Source organism: Protomyctophum parallelum (genome assembly GCF_964188405.1).
Source record: "Protomyctophum parallelum genome assembly, chromosome: 16".
NCBI classification, from domain to species: Eukaryota; Metazoa; Chordata; class Actinopteri; order Myctophiformes; family Myctophidae; genus Protomyctophum; species Protomyctophum parallelum.
In genome coordinates this window covers 49,060,011-49,085,056 of record NC_139711.1, presented here as the reverse complement: position 1 = coordinate 49,085,056, position 25,046 = coordinate 49,060,011, and the positions used below count along the sequence as shown (strand labels likewise).

The following is a 25,046-nucleotide window of genomic DNA, read 5'->3' as shown; positions in this document are numbered from 1 at the left end:
GTCGCTCTGGATTAAGAGCGTCTGCTAAATGCCTAAATTGTAAATTGTAAAATTGAAAGGAAAATGTCATATGTACATCATATGCAAACGAGCAAATCAGCTATTAAACCAATCACAGCTAGGTATTCTGATGTACGAGATGATCCATGATGATGTATGATGATAAGAGTGTCCCTCACTTCACCCAGGTGTGATTTCTCTTTAATAAAGTGATATGAGGTAGGGACGGGCAATATGGCAAAATATTATATCACAATATCTTTTCAGCAATTATCAGAATATTGATATTCATCAGGATATAATTTTTATGTTTATTTTTATATAATCTATATAGCCAATTTGTTTTTATGCTGATAGACTATTTGTTTTTTTATGCAGATAGATAGATAGATAGATAGATAGTTAGATAGTTAGATAGTTAGATAGATAGATAGATAGATAGATAGATAGATAGATAGATAGATAGATTAAATTAAATTATTATCTATATAGCTATCTATCTATGTTGCTCATGGATGCATGGATGGATAGACAGACTATCCGTTTTTATCCTGCTGTTCTATCATGTGATATTCGATGCTGGGCAAGATGATCGATTGTGAATTAAATTGTAACATTCTCCTTGGCTTTGACTGCTTCAGACAGAACATCTGACACACAGCTACGGTAGACTATTAATTTACTAAGCTGGTAACTTACTCAGCTGCCTACCGTTGCTCGTTAATCAGGTCACACAATGGATAGACCACTGATATTTATCCAGCCAGGTCGGTGATTACTTATCATTCATGCTGTGCAACACATGCTTTTGTAAGCGACGCTAAGGATTGTTTTGATCGATAATAATCCGTCATGTGCGTGCGCACGTGCACTCTTTATTTGTGCGTGCACGTGCAGCCGTGCACAGTGTTTCTCCCGCGTTTGGTTAAAAGTTGGCGTTCGAACTTTACAAATAACTTTAGTATTCAACGTGCCGGGGACGCTATCATGCTGCGTTCACTCTGACGCTCTGTGCTGCCTGCGAGGGAACAACAGACACACAGACTGTGCTGCCTGTGAGGGAACAACAGACACACAGACTGTGCTGCCTGTGAGGGAACAACAGACACACAGACTGTGCTGCCTGCGAGGGAACAACAGACACACAGACTGTGCTGCCTGCGAGGGAACAACAGACACACAGACTGTGCTGCCTGTGAGGGAACAACAGACACACAGACTGTGCTGCCTGTGAGGGAACAACAGACACACAGCACATGAGCACAGAGTGCTAAAAGGGGGAGGGCCGAGGGCGGTGCGGTGGAAGCAAGGGGAACAGATCTTCAAGCTAAGGATGCATTGAGCCTCGACACGTTGTTAGCTTGTAGATCTGCTCTTTTTGGCGAACGACACCGCCGTACTACAAATATAAATGTAGGTATAGAACTGAAACTAATAGAATGTGTATTGCGGGATCAGAGCCTTAATTGTCAGATTCTGTAGTCGCACCAGTGCAACAAATTTAATTCTACAACTCGCACGGTGCTATTTTTAGTATCATATGCGACTACCTGGTCGCACTGTCGAGCCCTGGGAGAGGGTTAAGGTTAGGTTTAGGTGCGCTGTGTGGGAGGTTAGGGTTCGACATATCAGACCAACGGTATGTCTAACCAAACGCACCCAGAACCGCTGCTTTAATCGACGAAATCAACCTTACCTTCTCGTCCTTGACGACGGCCCCTCCCCCTCCTCCCCCGCTGCGGGTCGACCTCTCCCCCCCTCCTCCTCCTCCTCCTCCTCCTCTCTCCTTCTCCTCCTTCTTCACGGAGCTGCTCGTCTCCTTCCTGTCCTCCTTGGTCTCCTTCCTGTCCTCCTTGGTCTCCTTCCTGTCCTCCTTGTCCTCCTCCTGCTTCACGGCCGTCTCTGCAGCGTCGGAGGCTCCTCCTCCTTCTGTCTTCACCGAGACTCCTGTAGGAGGAGGACCAATGACACCTCCTCATTGGTCAACTACAGACACGGCCCTAAGCCCATTGGTCAAGTACAGAAACGGCCCTAAGAAACACCATATAGACAATTTAAAAACCAAAATATCAAAAACCATTGCAATTCTGTATAAAATGAAATACATTATTAATAAAAAAATCACTCTATAACTCCTTAATACTGCCTTATTTAACCTACTGTGCTGAAATCTGGGGAAACGCATACAAAACAATAATATATCTACAAAAGATAATTAATCTGGCTGAATATTGTGCACCTACAAATACACTATTTATAAATAACAACACACTGAAACTTGAAGACCTCGTCAACCTCAACACAGCTAATAATGTATAAGATCTACAATAAGCTACTTCCAACCAGTGTTGTTTTCGTCGACTAAAACTAAGCCTACCAGCATGTGCACTTAAGCCTCTCCAGCTGATCCAAAATGCCGCAGCTCGCTTGGTCTTCAACCAGCCAAAATTCTCACATGTCTCCCCCCCTGCTCCGCTCCCTCCACTGGCTCCCGGTCGCTGCCCGCACAGAATACAAAACTCTGATGCTGGCATTCAAAGCAACCAAAGGCATGGCTCCCCCATATCTTGCAAGTATGATTGAACCCTACAAACCCTCCCGCGCACTCAGATAAGCCAACGCAGGGAAACTGGAAGTACCCTCACTAAAAACGCCGGGACAACAACGCTCCACACGTCCCAAACTCTTCTCCCTTCTGGCTCCAAAACTGTGGAATGCACTTCCCATTGCAGTCAGAACTGCAGCATCACTCCCAATCTTCCGCCGTAGTCTGAAAACCCACCTTTTTAGACTCCATCATGGCCCATAGCACTTACCCTACCCCCTTAGATAGCATTTCTGTAGACTTAGATAGCATTTTATACAGACTTATAGCATGTTATGTAGACAGCACTATAATTGCATTGTATATAGGCATAGCACGCCATAGTACATATGTATAGCATAGTAGTATATATATATATAGTTTATATGTATAGTCTCATAATATGCATGTTTTATGATAAATGCTTTTGTGATGTATTCCCATGCTTTTGTTCTTGATTATTGTAAATCGCTCTGGATTAAGAGCGTCTGCTAAATGCCTACATTGTAAATTGTAAATTGTAAGACGAAAATTTTTCGTCGACTACCTTTTTTCACTGACTAAAACTAAAATGAATCTATGGTGACTAAAACTAAGACTAAATATACTGACAATTTCGTCAACAAATAAAAACTAGACTAAAATGTTAGGAAGGGACTAGTGGACAAGAGATCCAGTTTTATGCTGGGTTACATGCTGAAAATAGCAGATCTACAATCTCACAACGCGTCGCAGCTGTGAGATTGTATCTGCTATTTTCAGCATGCAACCAAAGTGTAAAATATGTCATTACAACGACATCAAGGCCTGTCAAAACACATTTTAGTCGACTAAATCACCTGTAGATTTAGTCGACTAAAATCGTATGACATTTAGTCGACTAAAACTAGACTAAACACTAGAACATTTCCAGGTGACTAAAATGTGACTAAAACTAAGTGAAAACTATTCAAGAGACTATATGACTAAAACTAAAATAGAAATTTGCTGCCAAAAACAACACTGGAGAGTAGATACAAACGCAAGAGAAACCGGAATATTCAAAATAATCTAAATCTCAAGGACTAACACAAAAGAGAGATGTCTGTCTGCCATTGGGGTGAATCTGTGGAACGAACTCAATACACAACTAAAAGAGAGCAACTCCATAAGAACATTTAAAAGATCATATAAAGCATATACGCATGTTTCTTGATAAATGTTTTTATGTGATGTATTCCCATGCTTTTTTGTTCTTGCTTAATGTAAGTCGCTCTGGATTAAGAGCGTCTGATAAATGCCTAAATTGTAAATTGTAATTGTATGATAATTGAGAAATATATAACATCACTTTAATATATATACAGTATGCATATAGGCACTATTAGGCAGTAGATATTACAAAATGATATAAATAAAGTAAAGTAACCACTTCAAACCTAAATATACAAACACATATGCAGTAAAAGTATACCACATATACCACTTCAAATATAAAAGCATGCATAAAAATAAAAAGAAAAGCTAAATCTATGTGGGCGTAACGTAACTAGTATAAGGTAAATATGTATTTTCTGTTCATCATTGGTATTTAAGAAGCACATCACTACAGAGAATCCGTTTTCCCCGTTGCTACTGTTCCTGTTTTTTGTTTGTTTTCTGTTCCTCTTTCCTTTATTATTTGGATCATTAAAGGTTTTATGACATTCATTTTCATTTATTTTTCTTTTTTCTTTTAGGTTTTATGACCTCAATTACACCCAAAAAACCTGAACTTTGAACATTCAGTGGATTTTCTGTGGTCTGAAGTTTTCTTTGGGGTTTTTTGGGCCTTTTGAGCTACAATGAAAACAGGCAACACAGTGAAACAGTGACATCTGCTGGCAAATCCCATTGACATACATGGGATTTGCAGTAAGTGATGTCACTTACTGCCGGCAAATCAGAGCACCTGTTTGAGCCAGAAAACCCCAGATCACAGAAAATCTACTGAATGTTAAAAGTTCATGTTTTTTGGGTGCAATTGAGATTAGAAAACCTAAAAAAAAACAAGAACAATTCCAAAACCTTTTTTTTAATGTCACAATCCCTTTAATAAGGTGGGCATAATAAGCTTGATCGGCTTCAGCCTAAACCTTTTCAGTCAAACTGTAATTCTGTAAACCCTCATTCTGAAATGTACTGTACTGTAAATGACTGATAAATAAACTAACTAACTGAGAGAGAGAGAGAGAGAGAGAGAGAGAGAGAGAGAGAGAGAGAGAGAGAGAGACAGAGACAGAGACAGAGACAGAGAGAGAGAGAGAGAGAGAGACAGAGACAGAGACAGAGACAGAGACAGAGACAGAGACAGAGACAGAGACAGAGACAGAGACAGAGACAGAGACAGAGACAGAGACAGAGAGAGAGAGAGAGAGAGAGAGAGAGAGAGAGAGAGAGACAGAGAGAGAGAGAGAGAGAGAGAGAGAGAGAGAGAGAGAGAGAGAGAGAGAGAGAGAGAGAGAGACAGAGAGAGAGAGAGAGAGAGAGAGAGAGAGACAGAGAGAGAGAGAGAGAGAGAGAGAGACAGAGAGAGAGAGAGACAGACAGAGAGACAGAGAGAGAGAGAGAGAGAGACAGAGAGAGAGAGAGAGAGAGAGAGAGAGAGAGAGATGACCATTAAACTAATTGTGTAAACCCTCATTCTGAAATGTACTGTACTGTGAATGACAGATAAATAAACTAACTAAATTGGTCAGAAAGGGCCCTAAGCCCATTGGTCAACCTTTTATTTATTATTTCAAGCATGCGCGCCACTTCATTGGAGCAAAGCACACAGCTCTGTCTGTGTGTCTGTCTGAGCTTGTAGATCTAACTATGACATCACAGACTCATTCTGTGTGATATAAACCGACCTATCACATCACAGACTCATTCTGCGTGATATAAACCGACCTATCACATCACAGACTCATTCTGCGTGATATAAACCGACCTATCACATCACAGACTCATTCTGCGTGATATAAACCGACCTATCACATCACAGACTCATTCTGCATGATATAAACCGACCTATCACATCACAGACTCATTCTGCATGATATAAACCGACCTATCACATCACAGACTCATTCTGCATGATATAAACCGACCTATCACATCACAGACTCATTCTGTGTGATATAAACCGACCTATCACATCACAGACTCATTCTGAGTGATATAAACCGACCTATCACATCACAGACTCATTCTGCGTGATATAAACCGACCTATCACATCACAGACTCATTCTGCATTGTACAGAACCCTTGTAACATTGATGTTGATTGGCTGTCTGTAACATTGATGTCGATTGGCTGTCTGTAACATTGATGTCGATTGGCTGTCTGTAACATTGATGTCGATTGGCTGTCTGTAACATTGATGTCGATTGGCTGTCTGTAACATTGATGTTGATTGGCTGTCTGTAACATTGATGTCGATTGGCTGTCTGTAACATTGATGTTGATTGGCTGTCTGTAACATTGATGTTGATTGGCTGTCTGTAACATTGATGTTGATTGGCTGTCTGTAACATTGATGTCGATTGGCTGTCTAACATTGATGTCGATTGGCTGTCTAACATTGATGTCGATTGGCTGTCTGTAACATTGATGTCGATTGGCTGTCTGTAACATTGATGTCGATTGGCTGTCTGTAACATTGATGTCGATTGGCTGTCTGTAACATTGATGTTGATTGGCTGTCTGTAACATTGATGTTGATTGGCTGTCTGTAACATTGATGTCGATTGGCTGTCTAACATTGATGTCGATTGGCTGTCTAACATTGATGTCGATTGGCTGTCTGTAACATTGATGTCGATTGGCTGTCTGTAACATTGATGTCGATTGGCTGTCTGTAACATTGATGTCGATTGGCTGTCTGTAACATTGATGTCGATTGGCTGTCTGTAACATTGATGTTGATTGGCTGTCTGTAACATTGATGTTGATTGGCCCGCTCGGTGCGTTTTGTAACACGGATGGCTGTGATTGGTTACCGGAGCTGTTGTTGGGCGTGGCCGAGCCGTCGCTCCCCTCCACCTTGGGGACGGTTTCCGTGGCGACGGGGGGCGGGGCCGGGGGGGAGGCGGTCTCCTCCTTCACGTCCGCCTCCGCGCCGCTCTGTGATTGGAGGACGCCGCTGCCCTTCGCCGCTCGCACCTGTGAGGAGACAGCGGATTGGTTTAGAGGAGACAGGGCGGAGCAACACGGATTATGAAGAGATTAGGCTACTATACTATTATACAGTGTTGTTTTTGGCAGCAAATTTCTATTTTAGTTTTAGTCATATAGTCTTTGGACTGAAAATTAATTTAGTTTTAGTCACATTTTAGTCACCTGGAATGTATTAGTGTTAATCTAGTTTTAGTCGACTAAATGTCATAAGATTTTAGTCGACTAAATCTACAGTTGATTTAGTCGACTAAAATGTATTTTGGCGGGTCTTAAATGCCGTCGTAATGAGCGTTTTTACACTTGCTGAAAATAGCCGATCAACAAGCTCACAACGCGTCGCGTTGTGAGCTTGTTGATCGGCTAGACCAGACAGACCTGGTGTAGTTCAGACTGCGTCTCTCTCAGCCTCGTCTTGACAGACAGACAGACAGACAGACAGACAGACAGACAGACAGACAGACAGACAGACAGACAGACAGACACAGACAGACCTGGTGTAGTTCAGACTGCGTCTCTCTCAGCCTCGTCTTGACAGACAGACAGACAGACAGACAGACAGACAGACAGACAGACAGACAGACAGACCTGGTGTAGTTCAGACTGCGTCTCTCTCAGCCTCGTCTTGACAGACAGACAGACAGACAGACAGACAGACAGACAGACAGACAGACAGACAGACAGACAGACAGACAGACAGACAGACAGACAGACAGACAGACAGACAGACCTGGTGTAGTTCAGACTGCGTCTCTCTCAGCCTCAGACAGACAGACAGACAGACAGACAGACAGACAGACAGACAGACAGACAGACAGACCTGGTGTAGTTCAGACTGCGTCTCTCTCAGCCTCAGACAGACAGACAGACAGACAGACAGACAGACAGACAGACAGACAGACAGACAGACAGACAGACAGACAGACAGACAGACAGACAGACAGACAGACCTGGTGTAGTTCAGACTGAGTCTCTCTCAGCCTGGTCTTGAACTTGACGACCTCTCCTTTCATCTGCTGGTTGTGCGTCTGCAGCGTGCTGATCAGGTGACGCATCTCTCTGTTGATTGGTCCTGACCGAGAGAGAGAGAGAGAGAGAGAGAGAGAGAGAGGTCAGAGGTCAAATGGACCACCTATAGAGCACCGAAGTCCTGACGTAACCTGCTCATCCCTTCCATTCCCCTGGAATCGCGGAAGTAATTTCTCTATGGAGAATAACATGGGGTGATCTTAATATCGTCTACTATAAGCATTGTGGTCCAAAAATAAACAAGCTGTCTCGGCGTTATTGTCAGGGAGGTGTCTCTGTATCGTTATATTGTCAGGGAGGTGTCTCTGTATCGTTATATTGTCAGGGAGGTGTCTCTGTATCGTTATATTGTCAGGGAGGTGTCTCTGTATCGTTATATTGTCAGGGAGGTGTCTCTGTATCGTTATATTGTCAGGGAGGTGTCTCTGTATCGTTATATTGTCAGGGAGGTGTCTCTGTATCGTTATATTGTCAGGGAGGTGTCTCTGTATCGTTATATTGTCAGGGAGGTGTCTCTGTATCGTTATATTGTCAGGGAGGTGTCTCTGTATCGTTATATTGTCAGGGAGGTGTCTCTGTATCGTTATATTGTCAGGGAGGTGTCTCTGTATCGTTTGCAACAGTCAGTCACTCATATATGATACAGTCTGCTTCTAGCGAAAATCTAACTAATTCAGCAGCAGTAACATTAGCGTTTTCTCTCAGTCAGTTGATTCTTCATGTCCATATGAGTGAAGCGGCCGGGGTGACATGTTTATTTTTCAAACACAGTTCTTATATGAGGCGATCTAAAATCGCCTCAATGGGGATTTCAATGCAACTAAACAAATACATGAACCTGGGGACTGACGCCCTCTACTGGAAGTGACGTCAGACTTCGGTGCTCTATAGCTTTTTCAGAAAACTGTCATTTTCAAACAGACATTTTACAAGGTTCAAGGTTCAAGGTTATTTAGTGTCCCTGAAGGGCAAATTGTGTTGCAGCATAGACAATACATTAACCCATTCTGACCTGAGATCAGATTCACACAAGGTTTCCACTGGACACACACTGGGTCTGATTAACCCATTCTGACCTGAGATCAGATTCTAGAAATGTCAGTCGTTCTTCGATTTTTCAAAAATAGTTAAAGCATAACATGATGCTGACACCGAAATGGGTGCCCGTTCAGAATGGGTTAATGTGCAGGCGTTAAAGTGCTTTGCGATGGGTCATAAAAGTGCATGTTGTGCATACACATAATAATAATAAAACTTTATTTGTATAGCACCTTTCATGACATGAAATGCAGCTCAAAGTGCTTTACAGAACAATGGAGAATAAAAAAGAAAAGCAAGGCATAAACATTAAAAAAAAACAAGCAGTAATGCAATACAGTGAGGACATGAATAACAAAAAATAAAAGATCAATTAGGCACGAGATAATACAGTGAAAAGTGAAAGTGCTCATCATAAGGTTACAGTTGTGAGTTTACATACGTTTGTAAAGGACATACTGTCATGATAGTCCTGACTTTCCAATAATTTGTTCAACTCTTATTTTTCTGTGATAGGTTGATTGGAGAAAATACTTCTTTGTCATACAAAAATAATCTTGAATTTATTTTTATTTTTATGAATGTTTTAGGGTTTTCTGAAAATGTGACCAAATCTGCTGGTTCATAAATATGCATACAGCAATGCTAATATTTGGTTGCATGTCCCTTGGCCATTTTCACCCCAATTTGACGCTTTTGGTAGCCATCCACATTGTTCCACAAGCTTCTGGCAAGCTTCTGGCTGAATCTTTGACCACTCCTCTTGACAGAATTGGTGCAGTTCATCTAAATTTGTTGGCTTTCTGGCATGGACTTGTTTTTTCATCACAATCCACAACTCCACTTGTTCTCGATGGGGTTTATGTCAGGACTTTGGGCAGGCCATTCTAAAACCTTAATTTGAGGCTGATTTAGCCATTCCTTTACCACTTTTGACGTGTGTTTGGGGTCATTGTCTTGTTGGAACACCCATCTGTGCCCAAGACCCAAACTTCTGGCTGATGATTTGAGGTTGTCCTGAAGAATTTTGAGGTAATCCTCCTTCTTCATTATTACATTTACTCTTTGTAAAGCACCAGTTCCATTGGCAGCCAAACAGGGCCAGAGCATAATACTACCAGCACCATGCTCGGTGTGGTGTTCTTGGGGTGAAAGGGCTCACCCTCTCGCCTCCAAACATATTGCTGGTCATTGTGGCCAAATAGCTAAAATGTTGTTTCATCTGACCACATCTGACCACAGAACTTTCCTCCAGAAGGCCATGTCTTTGTCTATGTGATCAGCAGCAAACTTCAGTCGAGCCTTAAGGTGTCACTTCTGGAGCAAGGGCTTCCTTCTTGCAAGGCAGCCTCTCAGCCCATGACGATGTAAAACACGCCTGACTGTGGACACTGACACCTGTGTTCCAGCAGCATCTAACTCATTGCAGACTTCCTTTTTGGTGGTTCTCGGTTGACTCTTGACCATCCTGACCAATCTTCTCTCAGCAGCAGGTGACAGCTTGCGCTTTCTACCTGATCGTGGCAGTGACACAACTGTGCCATGCAGTTTCTACTTATACTAACAATTGTTTGCACAGTTGATCTTGGGACCTGTAGCTGACTTGAAATGGCTCCAAGTGACTTTCCTGACTTGTTTAAGTCTATTATTCGCTTTTTCAGATCCATGCTGAGCTCCTTGACTTTCCCATTTTATTGTTTGTGGCCAAACGAGCCCTAAATAAGGCTCAGATAAGTGAACACACCAGAAGTAGTCAATCATAATCACTCAGTTTAAGTTAAGAGGCCATGCCACAAAGCTAATGTGATTGACACAACTTTCTACATGACCATGGGACATAATATAATTGCTGTATGTATATTTATGAACCAGCAGATTTGGTCACATTTTCAGAAAACCCTAAAACATTCATAAAAATACAAATAAATTCAAGACTTTTTTTGTATGACAAAGAAGTATTTGCTCCAATCAACCTATCACAGAAAAATAAGAGTTTAACAAATTATTGGAAAGTAAGGACTATTATGACAGTATGATCTTTACAAACGTATGTAAACTTTTGATCACAACTGTATATCCTAGATCTACCCACAGCAGCATTCAGTGTGTGAATAGAGACCGGGACAAAGGAATGTTTGTGCCTGTTTTCTGTGGCACAATAAAGAGGCTCGCAAGCGAAGGCCGGATGGGAGAAGGACGTACTCTCCGTATAGTGGGTGAGCAGCATCAGATCGGATACACAGGGCTTGTAGATCTGCTATTTTTCAATAGCTAAAGCGTAACATGATGCCGACACCAAAAGGGGTTCCCGCCCCGAGAATGGGTTAAGCCTACTGTAGTCATTATTCAGAGTTCATTGATTGATTGATTGATTGAAATATTTATTAACAGTTTGTAGAATTTACAGTACATTTTAAGCACAAACTCAATACAAAGACTGTTAACTGTGAGTGGACGACCCAATTAAGCATTACACTTGTTTACAACAGGGTCCACATTGTTCAATTCATCAAAGTTAGTTAAATCATCTGTTAGTTGAGGTTCAGTCGAATACGTATACGATTTTAGTCAAGATTTAGTCAAGATTTTAGTCAACTCAAGATTTGAATTGGAAACCCAGGGGTGGTTATACCCGCTCGCCCATTGGCTAACCCGGGGTTTAGGGGTGTGGTGTTTAACCCATTCTGACCTGAGATCAGATTCATACGAGGTTTCCACTGGACACACGCTGGTCTGACGAACCCATTCTGACCTGAGATCAGATTCTAAAAATGTCAGTCGTTCTTCGATTTTTCAAAAATAGCAGACCTACAAGCTCGTATCGCGCCACTCGGTGGCGCGATACGAGCTTGTAGATCTGCTATTTTTCAATAGGTAAAGCACGACATGATGCTGACACCAAAATGGGTGCCCGGTCAGAATGGGTTAATACCTGCTTGCCCATTGGCTAACCCGGGGTTTAGGGGGTGTGGTGTTTTAATACCTGCTTGCTCATTGGCCGCCAGCGTCTGCTCGAACTCGATGCGCAGCATCTCGTACTCCTTCCTGACCTGAGCCAGAGTGTCCTCCAACTGGAACACCTCCGTACGCACCTTCCTCTGGAGACTGACCTCATCGTTCTGAAACACACACACACACACACACACACACACACACACACACACACACACACACACACACACACACACACACACACACACACACACACACACACACACACACACACACACACACACACTGTTAGCACCTTCCTCTGGAGACTGACCTCATCATTCTGAAACACACACACACACTGTTACTGTAGCACCTTCCTCTGGAGACTGACCTCATCGTTCTGACACACACACACACACACACACACACACACACACACACACTGTTAGCACCTTCCTCTGGAGAGAGACCTCATCATTCTGAAGATACACACTGTTAGCGCCTTCCGATCGAGGCCATTTTGGGTGAGTGACGCTGCTATAGATGTCATGGATATAGAGGCCATTTTGGGTGAGTGACGCTGCTATAGATGTCATGGATATAGAGGCCATTTTGGGTGAGTGACGCTGCTATAGATGTCATGGATATAGAGGCCATTTTGGGTGAGTGACGCTGCTATAGATGTCATGGATATAGAGGCCATTTTGGGTGAGTGACGCTGCTATAGATGTCATGGATATAGAGGCCATTTTGGGTGAGTGACGCTGCTATAGATGTCATCGATATAGAGGCCATTTTGGGTGAGTGACGCTGCTATAGATGTCATCGATATAGAGGCCATTTTGGGTGAGTGACGCTGCTATAGATGTCATCGATATAGAGGCCATTTTGGGTGAGTGACGCTGCTATAGATGTCATCGATATAGAGGCCATTTTGGGTGAGTATCGCTGCTATAGATGTCATCGATATAGAGGCCATTTTGGGTGAGTGACGCTGCTATAGATGTCATGGATAAGAGGCCATTTTGGGTGAGTCAGGGTGAACTACCTCCATGTGCTCCAGCTGGCGCAGGCGGGCGGTGCGCGTGGTGTTCAGCCTGGAGCGCGTCTCGTCCAGCTGACCTTTGAGGACCAGAGACTCGTTGTAGAGGACCGAGAACTGGGACTGGAGGCAGTGGTACTCGGAGGACTCCTTCACCACGCCCTCCGCTCTGCTGAGCAGCTCCACCTGCACACACACACACACACACACACACACACACACACACACACACACACACACACACACACACACACACACACACACACACACACACACACACACACACACACACACACACACACACACACACACAGAGAGAGAACTGAGACAGTGGTACTCGGGAGGCAGGGCTCGAAATTAACTTTTTCACTTGGTAGCGCTTGTGCTACCAATTTCAAAATGAAGGAGCACCAGAAAAAAAATTAGTCTCCTCCTTGTCTGCACCTTCATGGTGGAGACAATATTAACCCATTCTGACCTGAGATCAGATTCATACGAGGTTTCCGCCGGACACACACTGGTCTGATGAACCCATTCTGACCTGAGATCAGATTCATACGAGGTTTCCGCCGGACACACACTGGTCTGATTATAACCCATTCTGACCTGAGATCAGATTCTAGAAATGTCAGTCGCTCTTCGATTTTTCAAAAATAGCAGACCTACAAGCTCGTATCGCGCCACTCGGTGGCGCGATATGAGCTTGTAGATCTGCTATTTTTTCAATAGCTAAAGCATAACATGATGCCGACACCAAAATGGGTGCCCGTTCAGAATGGGTTAATAATAATAATAATAATAATAACATACCTTCATAGTGTTGTTCTCCATGTTGACCGTCTGTAGATCTTGTTCTAGTTTCTGTAGTTCACTGAGTCGATTCTCTGCTAGTTCTCTGTTCTCCTCCAGTTCACTGTTCATCTCCTCAAACTGTACACATAATATAATAATTAATATGATTAACAGTGCACTGTTCATCTCCTCAAACTGTACACATAATATAATAATTAATATGATTAACAGTTCACTGTTCATCTCCTCAAACTGTAAACAATAATATAATAATTAATATGATTAACAGTTCACTGTTCATCTCCTCAAACTGTAAACAATATGATTAACAGTTCCCTGTTCATCTCCTCAAACTGTAAACATAATATAATAATTAATATGATTAACAGTTCACTGTTCATCTCCTCAAACTGTAACATAATATAATAATTAATATGATTAACAGTTCACTGTTCATCTCCTCAAACTGTAAACATAATATAATAACTAATATGATTAACAGTTCACTGTTCATCTCCTCAAACTGTACACATAATATAATAATTAATATGATTAACAGTTCCCTGTTCATCTCCTCAAACTGTAAACATAATATAATAATTAATATGATTAACAGTTCACTGTTCATCTCCTCAAACTGTAAACATAATATAATAATTAATATGATTAACAGTTCACTGTTCATCTCCTCAAACTGTAAACATAATATAATAATTAATATGATTAACAGTTCACTGTCCATCTCCTCAAACTGTAAACATAATATAATAATTAATATGATTAACAGTTCACTGTTCATCTCCTCAAACTGTAAACATAATATAATAATTAATATGATTAACAGTTCACTGTTCATCTCCTCAAACTGTAAACATAATATAATAATTAATATGATTAACAGTTCACTGTTCATCTCCTCAAACTGTAAACATAATATAATAACTAATATGATTAACAGTTCACTGTTCATCTCCTCAAACTGTACACATAATATAATAATTAATATGATTAACAGTTCCCTGTTCATCTCCTCAAACTGTAACATAATATAATAACTAATATGATTAACAGTTCACTGTTCATCTCCTCAAACTGTAACATAATATAATAACTAATATGATTAACAGTTCACTGTTCATCTCCTCAAACTGTAAACAATATGATTAACAGTTCACTGTTCATCTCCTCAAACTGTACACATAATATAATAATTAATATGATTAACAGTTCACTGTTCATCTCCTCAAACTGTAAACATAATATAATAATTAATATGATTAACAGTTCACTGTTCATCTCCTCAAACTGTAAACATAATATAATAATTAATATGATTAACAGTTCACTGTTCATCTCCTCAAACTGTAAACATAATATAATAATTAATATGATTAACAGTTCACTGTTCATCTCCTCAAACTGTACACATAATATAATAATTAATATGATTAACAGTTCACTGTTCATCTCCTCAAACTGTAAACATAATATAATAATTAATATGATTAACAGTTCACTGTTCATCTCCTCAAACTGTAAACAATAATATAATAATTAATATGATTAACAGTGCACTGTTCATCTCCTCAAACTGTACACATAATATAATAATTAATATGATTAACAGTTCACTGTTCATCTCCTCAAACTGTAAACAATAATATAATAACTAATATGATTAACAGTTCACTGTTCATCTCCTCAAACTGTAAACATAATATAATAATTAATATGATTAACAGTTCACTGTTCATCTCCTCAAACTGTACACATAATATAATAATTAATATGATTAACAGTTCACTGTTCATCTCCTCAAACTGTACACATAATATAATAATTAATATGATTAACAGTTCACTGTTCATCTCCTCAAACTGTAACATAATATAATAACTAATATGATTAACAGTTCACTGTTCATCTCCTCAAACTGTAAACAATATGATTAACAGTTCACTGTTCATCTCCTCAAACTGTAAACATAATATAATAATTAATATGATTAACAGTTCACTGTTCATCTCCTCAAACTGTAAACAATAATATAATAACTAATATGATTAACAGTTCACTGTTCATCTCCTCAAACTGTAAACATAATATAATAATTAATATGATTAACAGTTCACTGTTCATCTCCTCAAACTGTAACATAATATAATAACTAATATGATTAACAGTGCACTGTTCATCTCCTCAAACTGTAAACATAATATAATAATTCATATGATTAACAGTTCACTGTTCATCTCAAACTGAAACAATAATATAATAATTAATATGATTAACAGTTCACTGTTCATCTCCTCAAACTGTAAACATAATATAATAATTAATATGATTAACAGTTCACTGTTCATCTCAAACTGAAACAATATAATACACTAATTATTATAATCAACAGTTAATCCTCAAACTGTAACATATAGTAGAACACGTTATCATTACTTGCGCAAGCAGAGCGCGCAAGTAATAAGTTCGCCCGGTCTCTTTCACCGTGACAGCCAACCCGCCATTTGATGTGAATGCAAAAAAACATCAAATCTGTGCCTGTTTTGCTGGGACCAGATTACACAAATGACCATATTTCTTATGTCATCATTGAGAGCTAGTCATACGTATACTATATACATAATCAGTAAAAAATAAAATAGCAAATTGTGCCTGATCTGCTGCGACCAGAGTACGTGGTGTGTATATGTATGACTAGCTCTCAATGATGACGTAAGAAATATGGTCATTTGTGTAATCTGGTCCCAGCAAACCAGGCACAGATTTGCTGTTTTCTTGCATAAGCGTAAAATGGCGGGTGGCTGTCACGGATTTTGGCGCAAAGTAACCACAGTATACCGCTAATCAACTTACAACTACATACTCTATATAGTAGGGATGCACCGAAAATTCGGCCACCGAAAATATTCGGCCGAAAATGGCTATTTTTTCATTTTCGGCCTATTCGGTTTCGGCTCAAATAGGCCGAACATATATCACCGAATAGTCAAAACACCAATCTGAGAGACGATCATCAAAAAATAAATGAAAAACAGCGCCCTCTGTAACAGTCTGTCTTGAGAGTTGAGACTACTGCATGTGATGACGTGAACACGGCGCGCCGCGCACACAGCCAAGCCACACGCTGCCTGGCCAGCTAGCAGCCTAGCACTAGCTAAGCCTAGCTAAATAGTAAGCACAGAGTCTGTAGGTTGATGGCTCACCGCCAACATGGCACAGTCTTCTGCCGTTTGGAGATTTTTCTATATATCAGAGAAAGACGTTCGATTTGCTATTTGTAAACTATGTGCATTTGAAGCTTCTCGTGGGGGGACAACGACAAAGACTTTCAGCACTTGGGCGTTACTCAACCACTTAAAAAACAAACACCCTGGCCCAGGCCGTAGCGTAACGGTCTGGGCACCGGACTGGTAATCCAGTCGCAGTGTGCCGCGGGTTCGACTCCCGGACCCGACACGGCCTTTACTGCATGTCATCCCCCCATCTCTCTCCCGTTTCCTGTCAGCCTACTGTCTTTTTTATCTTAAAAAAAAAAAAAAAAAAAAAAAACACCCGGACAAACACAGAGAGTATGAGGAAGCAACACGTGAAGCAAGAAAAAGAAAAGCCACCGCCGCTCCCAGCATACCGACCCGTTCTGTGGAGGACGTTTTTGAAAAGACGAGAAAGTTTACTGCTGATGGTCCCAAGGCAAAGGGCATTAATCGAAAGGTAATGGAATTAATGGCCATGGATGATCAACCATTTTCGGTCGTAGAGGACGTGGGGTTCCGTAGGCTTATCGGTCCCATTGAGCCTCGTTATAACTTGCCAAGCAGACGGTATTTTGCAGATGTATGCTTGCCCGAACTGTACAACATCGTTGCAAATCACATGCATGAGCTCTTGGCTACTGATATTACAGCAATCAGCTTCACGACAGACATATGGAGCTCTGATGTGAGCATCACCAGCATGTTGAGTCTAACCGCACAATGGATCGACAAGGATTTCCAACTGCAAAAGACTCTTCTGAATTCACAAGAGTTTACTGGGTCGCATACAGCACGAAACATCACCTCGACACTCGCCAGTATGTTCAACACCTGGCATATCGACCCACCTAAAGTGCACGCAATAGTCAGCGACAACGCAAGAAATATGACTAAAGCTATGGAAGACGGCCAGTGGGGTCACACACGTTGCATGGCAACTAGCCGTGCACGAGGGAGTGTTGGCTCAACGCAGCGTAAAAGATACTGTGGCCATAGCCAGAAGAATTGTAGGCCATTTCAAGCATTCTCAACTGGCCTATTCTCGCTTGAAGACGATACAGCATGAGCTTGGTGGACCAATGAAACGGTTCCAACAAGATGTGAGTACACGGTGGAATAGTACTTATTACATGCTAGACAGCCTCCTTTCCCAAAAGCGAGTCTTGGCTACATACAGCGCCGATAATGATCTCCCCGCATCATTCACTCCAGACCATGTTAATACAGAACATTATCTCCATTCTTGCCCCATTTGAAGAGATGACTAGGGCCATTAGCAGAGCTGACGCCTCGGTCGCAGACGTCATACCCCAGATTGAGGCTCTAAAGCGCCTTCTCCACCAAGAACTTGCAACGGACCGTGGGGTAAAAACTATGAAACGTACAGTCTTGGAGTCTGTCAACACACGTTTTGCTGCTATCTACTCTGACCCCCTGTACTGCATCGCGACTGTACTTGACCCGCGATATAAAGACAGTTTTTTTTGATGCGGGTAAAAAGCAGAACGCACGAAACATGGTCCAGGCTGCGTTGGATAAGGAGACCCCACCTGGAGAGCAGCCTATCGCAGATCAGCCTGCAGACGAGGTCGAGGCAGCCACGAACAGCACAGAAAAAAGAACACTCTCTACACCAGAGGAGGAGGAGGAGGAGAGACCGGGGGGGAAACCACCTTCCTTGGCTGATATGTTTAATGAGATCCTGGAAGAGAACACGACCCCAGATAGGAGGTAAGCTACTCTGTTCTGACTTACTTATTTAATATTTATTTGTTCTGGTTTACTTATTTACTGTAGGCCCACTGAACATATTCAGTAGTAGTAGTATTATGCTCTCAATCTTGTAAATGTTTTGACATGTCGGATGATTTTATTTGCATGTTTAAATCAATTTGACTCATGTCCATTATGCACTGTCCCTATTTAAAATTAAATTAAATAAACCTCATCCTTCTTGTTCTCTCAAACCACTCCAGGGAGGTGACAAGCTCAACTGCTCAACAGTTGGATGACTATCTCTCTGAAAAGGCCGCCGCCGCAGTAGAGGACGTGCCAGTGGATCCTCTTGGATACTGGAGAGAGAGAAAAGAACGCTTTCCTGACCTGGCCAAGGTGGCACGCAAGTATTTGTGTGCTCCGTGCACAAGCACTGACAGTGAGAGACTGTTCAGTGCTGCAGCTCATGTGCTTGATGCGAAGAGGAACAGACTCATGTGTGATAAAGCAGAGAAGCTGCTGTTCATTAAAAAAACATGCCACTGTTCCTTAAGAAGTAGGCAACGCTGGCTTTTAACATACCGGTAGGCTCATGAGCTCATTTTCATTGTGAGCTATAATTCACTCAGGTAATCAGTAGGGGGAAAACTAGCATCACAGTAGCCTACAGAGTTCAATATTGTACTTTACTACTTTTGGTATCTAAATGATACAATGTTTGTTGTGTTATTGTTGTGTTGTCAATGTTTTTGAAGGCCTGGCTGTTACAGTCTTTATTTGCACAATTTTGTTTTTGTTGTAGGCCTAGACAATTATTTATGCACTTTTATTATCAACATTGTTCTGAATGATTTTAAAAAAAAAAGTCTTCTATCTAAATTCTTCGATTTTTCAAAAATAGCAGACCTACAAGCTCGTAGCGCGCCACTCGTGGCACGCTATGAGCTTGTAGATCTGCACTTTTTCAATAGCTAAAGTATAACATGATGCTAACACCAAAAGAGAAAATGCACTTTGTTCAAAGTTTGTTGTGTGCAAAGAAACATTGTCTGGAATTTAATGTACAATGAATTCATTCAAAAGTGCTGAATAAATGTTTTATGGACCCATAAGTGTTTATTATTTAAGTTAGGTTTTGCCATAATAATTTTTTGCCATAATCAGGTAGCTTTGCAACAAAGATGTATTCGGCTATTCGGTATTCGGTTTCGGCCAAGAATTTCCCTTTCGGTGCATCCCTACTATATAGTATATGTATATGTATATGTATGTCTTACGTCATCATTTAGAGCTAGTCATACGTATACTATATACATAACCAGTAAAAATAAAATAGCAAATTGTGCCTGATCTGCTGGGACCAGAGTACGTGGTGTGTGTATTTGTATGACTAGCTCTCAATGATGACGTAAGAAATATGGTCATTTGTGTAATCTGGTCCCAGCAAACCAGGCACAGATTTGCTGTTTTTCTTGCATACGCATAAAATGGCGGGTTGGCTGTCACGGTTTTTGGCGCAAAGTAACCACAGTATACCACGTTCAGTTCAGATTTAACAGTTTACAGCGGTCGAAAGTACTTGCGCGCTCTGCTTGCGCACTAGTTGGCCATTTATGGCCTACTAGTGTGCAACAAGCAAGTATGCACTCGACAGAGTGCAGTTCTAGTTATTATTATAATTAATAGTTCATCAGTTCATCTCCTCAAACTACAACTCATACCATAATACACACATTATGACTACCAGTAAGATGCCCTGAGGAGAAACCAGGTGAGGTGGCCCTAGGGCTGGCCATTTGAGGGTGAGAAACCAGGTGAGGTGACCCTAGTGCTGACCATCGTTTGAGGGTGAGAAACCAGGTGAGGTGGCCCTAGGGCTGACCATCGTTTGAGGGTGAAAAACCAGGTGAGGTGACCCTAGGGCTGACCATCGTTTGAGGGTGAGAAACCAGGTGAGGTGACCCTAGGGCTGACCATCGTTTGAGGGTGAAAACCAGGTGAGGTGGCCCTAGTGCTGACCATCGTTTGAGGGTGAGAAACCAGGTGAGGTGGCCCTAGGGCTGACCATCGTTTGAGGGTGAGAAACCAGGTGAGGTGGCCCTAGTGCTGACCATCGTTTGAGGGTGAGAAACCAGGTGAGGTGGCCCTAGGGCTGACCATCGTTTGAGGGTGAGAAACCAGGTGAGGTGACCCTAGGGCTGACCATCGTTTGAGGGTGAGAAACCAGGTGAGGTGACCCTAGTGCTGACCATCGTTTGAGGGTGAGAAGCCAGGTGAGGTGACCCTAGGGCTGACCATCGTTTGAGGGTGAGAAACCAGGTGAGGTGACCCTAGTGCTGACCATCGTTTGAGGGTGAGAAACCAGGTGAGGTGACCCTAGGGCTGACCATCGTTTGAGGGTGAGAAACCAGGTGAGGTGACCCTAGTGCTGACCATCGTTTTTTGAGATTGACGCTTCGACCGTTTTTTGAGGTCGGCGCTTGGCGAGCGGTGACGCACAATGAATCAGGCTCATAATAAAACAGCGATATAGCAGAAGATGCAAATAGTAGAGAGAAACGCATTGGTCTTAACCCATTCTGACCTGAGATCAGATTCATACGAGGTTTCCACTGGACACACACACTGGTCTGATTAATTAAATTAAGCTTATTTTATTTAACAATAAACAACATGAACAAACTGTTCATTTCCCAGAAGTGTAGCAGCCTTCATGAAAGCAGTGACGCAACAACGGATTAGGCTTATGATAAAACGGCGAAAAACATCCGACCGTAACAAGACAACAATTATTAAACTGGCATTACCTCTCAAATTAAAATTGAACTGAAACTCAGAAACACCACCCGACGTAACATGAATGAACTCTAAATCAATCAATGACACCTGGCTCTATAGTTCTATATGGAAATAAAAACTAAATAAACTAAACTAGAAAAAGTGCCCTTCTGGGCACAGGAGTTGAGTTGAAATTGTTCATGTGGCATTTCTTCCTCGGCCTAGTGGGAATGTGGGTGCACAATTTCACGGAAATCACGCGATGTGTTCATGATTTGCAGCATTTTGTTTGAAACTGAGCACTCCTGTGAACTTTGGAAGCCAATCTTAACCAATCAGGATGGAGTCTGAGAAATCTGAAAGACCGGTTTCGTTGAATGGCTCTAGAGAGACTGTGTACCAATTTGCGCGATGTTTGGACAAAATCTGTAGGTGTACTGTGCAAAAACTTGTTTTGCACAAAGCGGCCTCCTGGTGGCGCTATAACAGGCCGTTGTGGAAAGTTTGGGGCAGAGGTTCATCGTTGGCATCCAGGGAGTGTGTGTGCAAAATTTGGCATCGACCGGGTTAACGGTGGCCGAGATTATCTGCTCACGGACGGACACACGGACGGACGGACGGAGTGCAAAACATACTCTCCCCCCATGCCTTCGGCCTGGTGGAGACAATAATGGTAGTCCTAAAAGTAACAGTTTGGCTCCCATTCAAAGCAGCGGCCGGGGGCCAATAGAGCGTCACAGCCCCGCCCGCCCTCGAGAGACCCGGAAAAGAAATCCCCGTTCATTTTTCCCATAGACTTTTCCTAAAGTATTTATTTAAAGTCGGTTACGCCGCGGACAAAGACAACTCGGATCGTGACAAATCATGACAACAAACACAATATTTTAGGGCCGATCAAATCATTAGAAAGAAGAAAATAAAGGCAGGAGACAACACTATTTGTTTTGTTTTTCTTAATAAATTATTTGATCGGCCCCAAAACATTGTGTTCATTGTCATGATTTGTCACGATCAGAGTTGTCTTTGTCCGCGGCGTAACCGTCTTTAAATAAATACTTTAAGAAACTCCTATGGGAGAAATGCATTGGGATTCATTTCCTGGGCCACTCATCGTTCTGAAAGGGGGAGGGACTGTGACGCTCTATAGAGGGAGAGGATAAGGGGGAGGGGCAGCGACTGATTGGCTAACTCCTGGGAGAGGAAGGCTCTGATTGGATGACTCCTGGGAGATGGCCATATATGGAGCGTCGACCACACACACGGTGGAGTGACGTGTCACAACAAGGCGTGACGGGCTGACAGCCATATAAGGAGTTTTGCAGGTTTTTCATGGTAACCCACGGTCGCAAATACTATTAATGAATAATAATAATAATAATAATAACTAGAAAAAGTGCCCTTCTGGGCACAGGTCTCCACCAGGATTTCTTCCTCAGCCTAGTGGGAATATGCGTGCACAGTTTCATCGCAATCGGACGCTGCGTTGAGGAGTTGTGGCGATTTGTACAGCACTCCTGTGAACTTTGGAAGCCAATCTTAACCAATCAGGATGGAGTGTGAGAAATCTGAAAGACCGGTTTCGTTGAATGGCTCTAGAGAGACTGTGTACCAATTTGCGTGATGTTTGGACAAAATCTGTAGGTGTACTGTGCAAAAACTTGTTTTGCACAAAGCGGCCTCCTGTTGGCGCTATAACAGGCCGTTCTGGAAAGTTTGGGGCAGAGGTTCATCGTTGGCATCCAGGGAGTGTGTGTGCAAAATTTGGCATCGACCGGGTTGTTTTGCACAAAGCGGCCTCCTGGTGGCGCTATAACAGGCCGTTCTGGAAAGTTTGGGGCAGAGGTTCATGGTTGGCATCCAGGGAGTGTGTGTGCAAAATTTGGCATCGACCGGGTTAACGGTGGCCGAGATTAGCTGTTCACGGACACACGGACACACGGACACACACACGGACACACGGACACACGGACGGACACGCGGACGGACGGAGTGCAAAACATACTCTCCCCACATGCCTTCGGCCTGGTGGAGACAATAAATGTCCAGAACCAGGTGGTTACCTTCCGTTTGTTGATGGTGATGGTTCCACACACGCTGCTGGCTTCACCGCACACCTTGTAGCCCTTACTGTTCACCTGGTAATGAAGGATAAATATCATTATTATCATTATAATATACTGTATCTTTACTGTTCACCTGGTAATGAAGGATAAATATCATTATTATCAGGGCTGCACACAACTTTTTTGGTCTAGTACTCAGAGGAGCACCTGGAGGAGTTAGGTCACATTCATACCAGAGAGCTTTGCTGCGATTAAAACGAATCCTGCTGCGCATTGTCAGAAAGTGCGCTTCGTTTGGCAGGTGTGAAGGCTCATTCGAATCCTAATGCGCAGCAAATAACCGCATTTTACTCCGCCCAAAAACGTGGGTTTCGCTTCGCTTCGCTTCCAATCGCACTTGACTACGATTCGGTGCAGGTGTGAATGCAATCCGCAGTAAATAAAGGAAATGAAGCAAACATAATGTGGCGGGTGAGGAGCTGAACACAGTTGGAGACGGTTAAGGCATATTTTACGCAGCGCAAAGATGTCCCGTTACTGTGGATAGAAGTGGTCGAATAAGGAGACTGAAGCCCTGATCGAAATGAGGACGTGTAGGCTACATTAATCAATTGCTTAAGAAAACACATAAAAACACTGCAGTGTATTATAGGCAGCCTACATAATATTCTGTCTGTCTGTCTGTCTGTGCGTGCCGTAAACATGGAGTGCTGTCACTGTGTGGGACTGGGGAGTTATATCAGTGCGCTCATGCAGCGCTGTGCTGCATGCCCAAAAGAACAGTGTGTGGCGGCTGCGTGCGTAGAGAGAGAGAGAGGGGGTCCCAGACGGCACGACACATGCACGTTATGAGTGTAATTTTATCACCATAGATTTCACTGTGTAGGCTATAGTTTATGAATGGAACACATTGATAAAGGTCCCCCTTGCTGCGTTTCCAATTGCTGCGAATGACAGTGTGAAGGCAAACCGCAGCCAATTAAATATGCAAGAATCCCGTTTCCCCGCCCATACGGATCTGAGTCTACCGAAGTATTAGGTGAGAATCTGACCTTAGTTGGTCTAGTATCAGAGGAGTTAGTTGGTCTAGTACTCAGAGGAGCACCTGGAGGAGTTAGTTGGTCTAGTACTCAGAGGAGTTAGTTGGTCTAGTACTCAGAGGAGTTAGTTGGTCTAGTACTCAGAGGAGCACCTGGAGGAGTTTCTTGGTGCTCCTAAAATGCGGCGACCCGTCTCGCCGGATGGATAAAAGAGGGATGAATAACTTATAGCAAAACAATATTTATTGGATGAGTGGGGAGTCAATGGAGGGTATTGCAACTCTAGATTTAGCCCTAGAATGGCTCTTGTTGTAGATTCATCCCATTATTTAAAAAATCTAAATTTGCTAAAATCTAGGTCCATGTGTGGTCCAGCCCTATGGAATGCATATTATAATAAAAACAACTTAACACTTCCTAAGGATAATATGAGCATCAAAGCAATATTTAGATTTTTTATTATTTTGTATTTAAATAACCGATCTACTAGCTCACAACGTGTTGCGACACGTTGTGAGCTTGCAGATCAGCTTTTTTTTAACATGCGACACATCGTACGGCGAAGCATACATCAGGCTTC

At 42.3% G+C, this 25,046-nt stretch overlaps 1 protein-coding gene across 1 annotated transcript in view; it reads right to left on the bottom strand.

The window, feature by feature from the left end:
• The window catches only part of rnf20 (ring finger protein 20, E3 ubiquitin protein ligase), an 80,307-nt gene that overhangs the window by 35,756 nt on the left and 19,505 nt on the right, over positions 1–25,046 (bottom strand). Inside the window, exons 9-15 of the mRNA XM_083786106.1 lie at positions 23,424–23,498; positions 13,619–13,738; positions 12,815–12,994; positions 11,816–11,951; positions 7,716–7,837; positions 6,591–6,753; positions 1,697–1,947 (exon numbers count right to left, since the gene is read on the bottom strand). Of these exons, the coding sequence (XP_083642232.1) occupies positions 1,697–1,947; positions 6,591–6,753; positions 7,716–7,837; positions 11,816–11,951; positions 12,815–12,994; positions 13,619–13,738; positions 23,424–23,498 (1,047 nt within the window). The remainder of the gene's footprint in view (positions 1–1,696; positions 1,948–6,590; positions 6,754–7,715; positions 7,838–11,815; positions 11,952–12,814; positions 12,995–13,618; positions 13,739–23,423; positions 23,499–25,046) is intronic.